Below are 11695 nucleotides of genomic sequence, written 5' to 3' on the forward strand. Positions count from 1 at the left end.
ATGTCTGCTGGATGTTTGTATTGAATAGAATTATCCAGATGGAAAATCTTTATCTTTAATTTGGATTAAAATTAAGGTGTCCAGTGAACCATCTATTACTGTTTTATAAAAAATTGCATTTACCTATCTAGCTCACTTAATTTAAAAATCTATGAAATTATGAGTTTTAGATATTTTTTATTATGTTATCTATGACTTTAAATACTTTAAATGAAAAGAATTTTATTTATGTACGTTAAGCAGTAAACATTAACTCCTATTAAAAAATAAATGAACAAAGCAAAGTGATAAAATGAGTGGATATATATCTGTGCCTGTCAGTTGCTGTAACGTCACAAGTACAAGATTTCTTGGATATCACAAGACAAAGTTACAAAATCTGACACTGCCCTTTATTAGCTGTGTGTAATCAGAAAAGATAGTTTACATTGGGCTATAATTTTCTCAGTAGTAGTTTGTATTAATACTATAGCAATGTTGAAATGAGTTGATAGTTTGATTTTGATAGTTTGATAAATGTTTTAAAAACACTTAGACCACATGATACATTAAGAATTCTTTCAGTCCTAAGATTCTAAAGTTAAATTGTGTTCATTGGATTTTTATCAGATATAATTTATTGTATTCATTGAGAATTGGGGTTCACATATATTATACCTAATGACTTTTAGAGTTAATTGATAATTTTATGTCTTAACTCCAGCAAACAAGTGAGGAATTAGTAAAGCTCTGAAGTAAAGTTAACTACCCCACTGTCACAACCAGGAAACATTTTGCTGACAACTTGAAAGTTGACATGGTATAACAAATATACTAGACTGAGGAAAAAGACCTGAGTTCTGTTCCTGGTCTGACTCCAGCATACTAAGGGACTCTAGCCTGTGGAAGTTCTGACTTATATGACTTATAAAGTAACACATATACGAAAATCTAATGATAACCTGCTGAGATTAGCATGAATGAAAAAATACATCCATCATTGCGTCAAAGCATTATTTTACTTATATTTTGTGAATACTGCAGGTTATTTCATATTTTTATGTTTTATTTTAATATAGCAGTTAGCTTTTTATCCTCTGTGTAAATTTTAAATAAGACATTAGGACTTCTTCAGATTTTATTTGGTACTGAAATATCAACTTATAAAAATGTTTGTTTTTTTATTAATAGATTATTCCTGGTAAAAAATACGCAGCCAGAATTGCACCTAACCATTTAAATGTTTATATTAATCTGGCCAACCTGATCCGAGCAAATGAGTCCCGACTGGAAGAAGCAGATCAGCTGTACCGACAAGCAATAAGCATGAGGCCAGACTTCAAGCAGGCTTACATTAGCAGGTATTATAGTTCGCTTTAGGCTTTCACTATAAAAGATGGAAGCTTCATCTGCATATACATTGAGGCTATCTTCAGTAATTTGGCTTTTTTTTCTTCTAGTAAATCTTAGTTGGCAACCAAGAGCATAGAAACATAGCTTGTTTTAGACTAGCAAATTTAATTTATTTTAAGTTAACAAGAGGGATGACCCAGAGGGATGATATGCGGAGGGAGGTGGTGGCGGGGAGGTTCAGGATGGGGAACACGTGTACACCCGTGGCGGATTCATGTTGATGTATGGCAAAACCAATATAATATTGTAAAGTAATTAGCCTCCAATTAAAAATAAATAAATTTATATTTAAAAAGAGAGAGAGAATCCATAACTTAAAGCAGCAAACTTAGGTTTATTTATACAAAAGGAAGGGTAGAAAAAGCTCATTGGTTTCTTTCGCTTCTCAACACCAAATTTGTTTTTACCTAAAACAGCCAAAATTTACCTTTTATGATTGCTTCTTAATTGTAACAAAATAATTGTTATTTTTGCAAGAAGTTACTTCTTAATTATCATAGATTAAGAAATCATTGTATAATTATGGAATCATTATATATAAAATAATTAAGAAATAATTATAATATCCAACTATCAAAAGAATTGACTCGTTATGCTTTTATTACAAAGAAACTTCAATTGGTAGTAAAAAACAAAAAATTTGGCAATGTGTCAGAATCTAAGATATTTTTTGTCATGTAAATGTTATCATTTGTGTTGTACTTGAGAAAAAATTGTTTTAAACTTTGTTTTGAAGCCTGCTCCAGAAACCTAATTATAATTTATCACATTGTTTATATGGAAAATGCATTCAGAATTTAAGTTTTTGAAATAAAATCTGTTCATAAGCTGAAAGCTGTCTTTCTTCAGCATTATCTAGTACTTGCTGAAATTCACTAAGTTTACTGGGGTTGTATCAATATATAAAACCTGTCTTAAGTTAACTTATAAAGAATTGCTTAATAATCTCTGCATTTATTTTAAAAATAATATTTTGGACACTTATTCTAGGAAGTTTGAATATTAATAGTTCATTTGACTTAATGCCTATGCTAATATTTTAGGAAAGAGTAGTATTAAAATAAAGTTGATTATTATATAAGTACTTAAATTGATTTGTACATATGTAAAAATGACTTTTTAAGTTCTGTAACAAAATATAACCTTACTAGAATGATTTTCAGACTGATCATCATTTCCAGATGTGTTCCTCAAAAGTAACTACAGGTGGCAGCATTGCCCTTCCATGCTACCAGATCAGCTTTTTAATTCCTTTCTTTTAAGAATTCATTGAAGAAAACTAAATAATTAAAAGGGGTAAACAATTTTAAATGTTCTGCTTTTTGTATAGTTAGACATTGCTAACAAAGATTTGAATACTGGAATTTCCCCATCACTGCTATGTTTATTTTCCTTCTCCAGATGCTACTCATCTGACAAATTGATCTCCCACTCTAGTTGCTATCATTTTTCTTATGCAGACTAGTCTGCTGTTTTTCAAGATATATTCAAAGGATATATTTTCTGTTCCCCTTTCTTGTATACCTCCCGATATCTTACCCTCTAAAGTCAGGCATATTTTTTCCTTCTTGAATAATATTTGAAAACATAGCAAACCAAATGTGCAAAATTAATCTGTTTAGGTTTAAGGACAGTTTCAGATAGTTATTTTTGAAAAAAAAAATTTAAGAACCTAAATTAAAATGAAAGCTGTGAATATGTGGAAAAGCTTAAAACTTGTGAAAATAGTATCTACAGACTGACATGATAGTATAAGTAAAACTTGTGTTTTTCCACAGAGGAGAATTGCTTCTAAAAATGAATAAACCTATCAAAGCAAAAGAAGCATATCTTAAAGCCCTAGAGCTGGACAGAAATAATGCAGATCTTTGGTACAACTTGGCGATTGTTCATATTGAACTTAAGGAACCAAATGAGGCGCTGAAAAACTTTAATCATGCTTTAGAACTAAATCCAAAGCATAAACTAGCGTTATTCAATTCTGCTATATTAATGCAAGAATCAGGTATGTTTTCTCAAAATTTCTCTATATTTAAACATACTCTAGTTTGAAATATAATAAAGTCATATATTATGTTACCCCAGCAAACATTTTATGAATGGATGGTTTTTATCAAAACTGCATAAATAGTTATAAGAAGAATATTTTAAATACTTGACGTAAACCTTTCAGGTAATATACCCTAGCATAGGTGTCATTCTAAATGTTAATTTCTCTGGTATATGCTAAAAATGACTTCTCAGACAGTCTATTAAGCAATACTTTATTCATCTATTTTGTCACTTTATACCTGGAAGTATATTTCTTATGCATAAATATCATACTATTCAAATAATCTGAATTTGTAAAAAAAAAAAAAAAAGTTTTAAGTAATTATTTCTAGGGTGTCAAGAGCATTATATGTTTTAAACAAAATAGTATTCTATTTCCCCTTGATCTATAAGTCCAAATATTTTCAATGTCATGTTATACCCAGTGTTACTGTTTTCTCAGATATTATAATATCCTATATTTTATATAAATTACCAAAACCAAATTTTTCATCTCAATAAATGAGGATCTTTGATATACCAGAATTTTAGTTCTGCTCCAGAAGGCAGTATATATAATTTATGTTTTTTTTAATTTTTATGTTTGGAGAAATCTTTATATTAATTATTAAATACTTTCATAAAACTTTTGCAAAAAATGTAAGAATCATATTTTATAATTAAAGAGAGTCTTTGAGTTTATTTTTACCAGTCATCTATTTTATAGATTAGAGAGTGAGGACCAAATAAATGTAATAACTACCCTAACTTCATATGTCTAGGTTAGTAAGTAGTCCAAGACAACAACTTAAGCCTACTGATTTATTTCAGATTTCTTTAATCATCATGTTATCAAATAAAAGGATAAAGATCTTTATGCCTGGCATTCAGAAAAGCTTAATTTAGAAAACTAATGTTTTTGTAAAGGTAGCTATAATTTAACACAAAATTAAACCCTGGGGTGTGTAGTTGTAGAAGCTGAAATTTTTTTGGTACTTATTTGCAGTAGAAATCATCTCAATAAATATTTGCTTCCTGAATCTTAATTTATATTTATAGGCTTTAGATATAATGATATTCTTTTTATATTTGAAATTTCCTAAAAAATTTTAAGTAACATACAATATATATCTAATTTAGTAAGAATGAAACATCTTGTTTATCCAATATAGTTACTATTTGCTGAGCAGTTTGTATGTATCTCATGTAATTCTTAGAAGACTCAATAGGTTAACCCAGACAAGTAATTATTTTAGTGAATAAAGTCATAATATTAACAGAATCATGATTGAATATATGTCTCTATTTTCAAATTCCATGCACCTTCCTCTTAATTCTCTATTCTTCTTCAACTCCCAGTTAGAATCTAAACTTATCAGGAAATATTTCACCCTTTTTTAGTTTTTGAGGAACTCTTACTACTTGTAATGTGCTATCAATCCAGTACATCAAACACACTTTCTTATGAAAACTTTGAGGGTTTTGCTTTCTGCTTTTTAATTTAGATACATCAATTAGTTGTTTTGATACTCAGTTCAGTCACTCAGTCATGTCTGACCCTTTGTGACCCACCCCATGGACTGCTGCACACCAGGCTTCCCTGTCCATTACCTGTTTTGATGCTATGTTTTTATAATCTATTTAAATATTTGCACCTCCATTTTTTACCTCAGACTTACTCATTTGCTAATGATATAATTTTTTTTCTTTTTAAAAAAATTCTTAGGAGAAGTTAGACTCAGACCTGAAGCGAGAAAACGACTTTTAAGCTATATAAATGAAGAGCCACAAGATGCTAATGGTTATTTCAATTTGGGAATGCTTGCCATGGATGACAAAAAGGACTCTGAAGCAGAGATATGGATGAAGAAAGCCATAAAATTACAAGCTGACTTCAGAAGTGCTTTGTTTAATCTGGCTCTCCTGTATTCTCAGACTGCAAAGGAATTAATGGCTTTGCCAGTCTTGGAAGAATTACTCAAATACTATCCTGATCATATCAAGGGTCTCATTTTAAAGGGAGACATCCTGATGAATCAAAAGAAAGATATACGTGGAGCAAAAAAGTGTTTTGAAAAGATTTTGGAGATGGATCCAGGCAATGTGCAAGGAAAACACAATCTCTGTGTTGTTTATTTTGAAGAGAAGGACTTATTAAAAGCTGAAAGATGCCTGGTTGAAACATTGGCATTAGCACCACATGAAGAATATATTCAACGCCACTTGAATATAGTCAGGGATAAAATTTCTTCATCTAGTTTTGTAGAACAACCTATATTCCCAGCTGGTAAGACTTCAGGTGTCGAAGGAGATAAAATTCCAACTGAAAATGTAAAAGAAATAAAAAGCGAGCCCAGACCTACCCAAATAATAAAAACAAATGACAATAAGAGTCAGTCTAAAGCCAGCAAACAATTAGGAAAAAGTACAGACAAAGAAATTCCCCACAAAACAACAAAAGAAATCAAAGAAATTGAAAAGAAAAGAGTTGCTGCTTTAAAAAGACTAGAAGAGATTGAACGTATTTTAAATGGTGAATAGCATTATTCTTTATCATGTGACAGGGTTTCAAAGAACTTCAGTCTATATCATGTGATTACTTACACTGAGAGCTTTGAAAAATAGCATACTAAGAGTCTCTCATGAACTGCCTCTATGTAGTATCAAAATAAGATTTTCATTAAACCCTTTCATTACCCCAGAATATGTTTTATATTTGACAGTAGTTTTTTGAGTTTGGGGGACTGTAGCAGAAATAGTAATCACAGGTGGCAAATCTGTATCTTTTCTTATCGAAGGTAGATTCTTTCAGCAGAATAATATTGACTGCTCTCAGTTAAAAATAATCTGAGGTCAGAATGATAATCCCATGGTGGCAAATCTAACATGTGCTGGTTTATTCTGTGAATTCACATTGATTAGCTAACCATATTCTCCTTTAACTATTGGAGTCTGACTGTGAGTTGAAAACACTATTGAACACATACTTTTTTCCTTTGTAACCTACTATTTAACTAAGGGACTTTGCACTACAAAAGAATACTGGCTGGCTTTCTTTACTTTGTATTCTTTTTTGATTTTTAGAGGGAAAGCCAGATGAAACATTTTCAAATAAGTCATATGACATGTTAGCTTTAGAATGTATTAATATTTTCATAACTGTGTGCTTGTCCTTTACTTCCCTATCTATATGGCAATTTTTAATCAGGAGAAGTTTTAAATAAGTATATATACACACATTTCTGATGGTGCTCATTTATACTGGACTTTCATTTCTTTTGTGTACTGAGTTTCACAGCATGAACCACACAATCACCACATAATCATTGACTCTGACTTTTATTTCCCAAACTATTCCTGTTTCTTAGGGTCATAGTCATATTGAGAAATCCCAGTAAGTACAACTTTATTAAACTTTTGAGTTAAAAATGTAGTAAGATTCTCTTTCATGTTAGTGTTATCTTTCTAGAGTTACTTGAATTTTAATTTTGTTTCCAAAACACATCTTGATTAGATACCTAAATTGAGTTTTGTTTAACTGAAGGCAAAAACAATGTGACAGAGTTTATTTTTAAACACTAAGTTCTTGATAGCTTGTTATGATGTATATTTTTATTAAATATTTATTTTGACTACTGAGCTTTAATAAAATTTTTAACACTGTTTTAATTCCATCAAGTATGGAAAATAAATTGCTATTGCATTTTTTTCTCTGCATACATATATTATTTGTTATCGTTCAGTTGCCCAGTTGTGTCCAACTCTTTGAGACCCAGTCGACTGCAACATGCCAGGCTTCCAGGGCATTTAGTGAAGTTTAACCAAAATTTCATCATTTTTGGCCTGCTGTCCAGCTAGGAAAAAAGGTAATTAGCCTAATATAGGATTAGCAAATTAGTCTGCTGGTCTTAGCACATTTCAAGCTGAAAATTGTTTGAAGAATAGATATAAATCCAATTTATTAATTTAAATCTGATTTTTTTTCATGAGTTAAAATGCATTTTATAATACTCATATAGTTGGTTTTAGTTTAAAATGTTAACGCTCAAGCTATCATCCTGGAATAGTAACTACTAATGTAGCATTTCAAAAACTTTCTGTTCCTTTGAGATAATTTGTAATGTTTCAAAAACCATATTCTCCTAACTTTTTTCTTAAATGTTTTATAAATAGATCATAAGAAACATGGTCTGCATTAAAGACCCACTCTGACTAGGTTCTCTGAGGCTCTGTCATAATAAACCGAGCACTGACAACAGTGGTAGCTCATCTTTGATTCATTAAAGCATTAAAGCAATACCTAATTTCAGTGTTTAAACAGCTTTGTTACTCTGGCTATATGATGGAGAATACCTCATATACTATGACTTGAAAAATGAAATTGTTATTACATTCTCTGCACATATCTTGAGAAGTTTGAGTTTAATGTCTTCTTTTATAATATCAAGTGAGGATAGTTGTGAAAAGTAGAAGGCAATCTTTTACGACAGCAGACCAGAATAAAAACTTAGAATAATATTTTAATAAAATTATGTAACTATTTCAAAATATATATTAATATTATCTAATGATTTTTACAGAAAAAAATTGATCTCCATATTAGAACTTAAAACAATGTTTATCATGTTGAAAATGTTCATAGTTTGAAGTTTATTTAAATCAAATTCATTGTAATTAATAATTTTTTCAAATCATTGTTTCTAAACCTTCATTTCATATTAGAATCATCTAGATCCCACCCTACAACAGTGCAGTCTGAATTTCTTATTGTCAGGCTGTGCTTCAGTTTTTCCAAAGGCTCTCAGAGTGATTCTAATTCATAGTGAAGGTTAAGGACCACTAGTCTAAATTAGTTCAAGAAAATCCTCTTCTCTCTCCCATGTTAAAGTTTAAACTAGTGATATAATCCAGTTAAGTTCTGATGCTTTAACTTCATTAAGGAATATGTTCTTCTGAAACCTAGAAGTTCCATCAAGCTTGCTTATGTATAAGATTATTTCTTCTCTTTAAATTCATAATACAAATTTTGTTCAAGCTGTTCAGGTGAAAAAGGGAATGAATATTTTTTTCCTTTGGAGCTGCCATTTTGGGGAAATGGAGTGTAGGGATATTTTAGCCCAGTTCACTAACTTGTTTCAGAGTTGTAAGCATCTTTAAGTTTGTAAAAGGAAGCTTATCATAGGTTTATGTATTAGTAAGGGGATGTAGTTTTAGTTCTTGCTGTTTTACAAAAGAACCTACTCTGTTGGAGTTCTAGAAAAGCTTTGACAATCCCCGTGGGGTAATTATGCTACACTTTCCTTCACTGCTTCTTAGAAGGAAGAATTAATTCATTATGGTTCCTTGTGTGCTTCTATGTATGCTTCTCAGAAGGAAGAATTAATTTTCATATTGTTCTATATGTGTTTCCTTACTAACATTCAGAATTGGGAATTTTGTCTTATAAATTCCAGTAAGTAATTTTTATAAAGTTGAAAATTTGGAGGATAAAACAAATATGTTTGCAATTTTGTCTTTATGTAGATATCTGGTATATGAATTACTAAAGTCTATATAACCTCTTGCCTTTCATCTAATTTGAGCTCTCAATTTCATGTTCCAGAATGCTTCTTTAAAGATGCTTTAATGAAAAATATTATGAAAATATATAGATTTGTATGTCAATTTATACTTAAGAAATCCATATATTTGTCATATTTATTTTTTTAAAAACCTCCTAATTGTCTGCATGACTAAATGGTATTTAAAATGAAACCTCAAATATATCTGGTACCTTTGTCTGTAGTTTAATTTGTTGGAAAATGTCACCATCCATGTTAAAGTTTCATAAAATAGTTGCTAGTTGTATGCATTTTATATTTCTATGGCATCTGTGTGTACTGTATTTCTAAGTATTCAGTATTAAATTGATACCTTTTAAAACATTAACCTGAATTGCCTTTTAGTGTTAAAATGAAAAAATATAATAGCAATTCAAAACATTTCAGCCCCCACAAAGAAGAGCTGGTGGGTAGTTTTATTAGCAATGATATGAGAAATGAAAGAAAGAAAGTGAAGTTACTCAGTCATGTCTGACTCTTTGCAACCCTATGAGTTATTGCCTGCCAGGCTCCTCCATCCATGGGATTTTCCAGGCAAGAATACTGGAGTGGGTTGCCATTTCCTTCTCCAGGGGATCTTCCTGACCCAGGGATCAAACCTGGATCTTCTGCACTGCAGGCAGGCTCTTTACCATCTGAACCACCAGGGAAGCCCAATGTGTTAACTTAGTTCCTAAGAGTGATACATTTACAACCCAAAGCCACAGAAACTCAGTGAAGAAAATGAGACAATTAAATTCACGTGTGAAATTTTACACATATGCACAGTTGGAAGTCAGTGTAGTGAAATAATTAGTCTGAATTATGAATCTACCTGGATTCAAATACTGGTACCACCCTTGCTAAAAAAGTACAGCTTAGGAGAAGTTTAACCCGTATGTCGTTAGTTCCCCTATCTGCAGGTTGGGGAAAATACTTTTCCTCATAAAGTTATTAAAAGGAGGTATATATATGTAGTGTATGTTGTATATATGTTTATGTATGTATTGCAATAGATATATATCTCCTTTTGTAATAAATTGACAAGTATCTATAAATATTGCATGCCCAACCATCACACTGTAAATAACCTTTACAAAAGTTTTGACCACAACCATAATTAATGTCACTCAATGTATTTTGTGATTTTCTTTTTCAGCCATGAAAATTATTGGATGTGATTGGCTAAATTATTTTTATGTGTCTCAAAGAATGAAACAGTTTTAATAGCCATGTAACCAGTGATACAGATCTATTCACTGTTGTCTTTATTATATTTGATTATAGTTCGATGGTCTTCCCTGATGGCTCAGCAGGTAAAGAATCCACCTGCCAAGGCAGGAGATGTAAGTTTGATCCCTGGATCAGAAAGATCCCCTGGAAAAGGGAAAAGTTAACCCACTCCAGTTTTCTTGCCTGGAAGAATTCCATGAACAGAGGAGCCTGGTGGGCTACAGTCCATGGGGTCACAAAGAGTCGGATATGACTGAGTGACTAGCACTTTTTCACTTTCATAGTTTGATCATGTTGCATAGTCAGACTAGAAAAGCTGAAGAATCAATATATTTTTAGTTTTGATAAAGATGAAACTTACTTATGGACAGCTTTCCAACATGCAATTTTTAATTTTTATCAGATATCAACATCTGTTTCAGGAACGTGACACAATGTTTACATGTCAGAGGTTTTGTTTAATTCTATGATGTCTCTAAATTGGTTTGTTTAATAAGTTCAGCAAATAGAAATAGACTATATTTATATTAAACATTTAAATTACTTGGGACAATAGTGAATAATAGATACTAGTTATTGTAATTGCAAGATTCAGACTTGCAGTTGTATGTGATTTATATATGTATTAGCATATGTAATTGGAGAAGGAAATGGCAACCCACTCCAGTGTTCTTGCCTGCAGAATCCCAGGGATGGGGAAGCCTGGTTGGGCTGCCGTCTATGGGGTCACAGAGTCGGACACGACTGAAATGACTTAGCAGCAGCAGCAGCATGTGTAATATCAATGATTACAAACAAATTACTAGAAATTTAATATTAGATTAGATGTTCCATAGGCATCTAAGCCATAAGGTATATAAATAATTAAAATTAAATATATTCATTAAATATGAGGTATATAAATTTATTTAATAAATTATTAAAATGCACAAATGAGAACTCTAAAACTAAGACACCTTAATAGCATACTACCTCATTCTTGCTCTTCACTACCATTAGGAAGCAGTATAAGATGAAATATACCTAAAAGTCTCTGAAGACAATTTCAGGCAAATTCATGTGCTTTAGAATCTACTTTCTTGGTGAATTCTGTGACCGTTGTTATAGAAGTATATTTCCCATCAAGTAGCATTTATATTCTGTAAGAACCTGTTACCTTCATGTTTTTGCATTGAACAGAATACCCCTTACCAAGCCATTTTAGTTTGCCCTTTCTTAAAGACTTTCATGATTAAAACTCAGCCTTCTTTATTCCTTCCTCTCCTGTGGCTTCCGTTTCTGATATTAGGAGCATAGTCTGATTAACGGGTGGCCATCTTGACAGGTAAGTCAAGTGAGCCTCTTATTTTGTAAACTTGCAGGCAGTGTAGTAGGAGCTATTTGAGAGCTATGGAATTTCTCAGTGCCTAAAAATTGAGATAGAATTCTGCATAGGTTTGAAAGGCCAAAGAAAGATTTGT

The 11695-nt window shown here is 31.2% G+C and overlaps 1 protein-coding gene across 2 annotated transcripts in view; it reads left to right on the forward strand.

The window, feature by feature from the left end:
* Positions 1-9351, forward strand: part of TMTC3 (transmembrane O-mannosyltransferase targeting cadherins 3) — a 48152-nt gene extending 38801 nt beyond the window's left edge. For both annotated transcript variants that reach the window (XM_012174052.3, XM_004006241.4), the window contains exons 12-14: positions 1171-1340; positions 3171-3397; positions 5150-9351. In XM_012174052.3, coding sequence (XP_012029442.2) covers positions 1171-1340; positions 3171-3397; positions 5150-5964 — 1212 coding nt within the window. In that variant the 3' untranslated portion in view covers positions 5965-9351. The remainder of the gene's footprint in view (positions 1-1170; positions 1341-3170; positions 3398-5149) is intronic.
* Positions 9352-11695: the final 2344 nt, after the last annotated feature.

This window comes from Ovis aries, chromosome 3 (genome assembly GCF_016772045.2).
Source record: "Ovis aries strain OAR_USU_Benz2616 breed Rambouillet chromosome 3, ARS-UI_Ramb_v3.0, whole genome shotgun sequence".
NCBI lineage: Eukaryota > Metazoa > Chordata > Mammalia > Artiodactyla > Bovidae > Ovis > Ovis aries.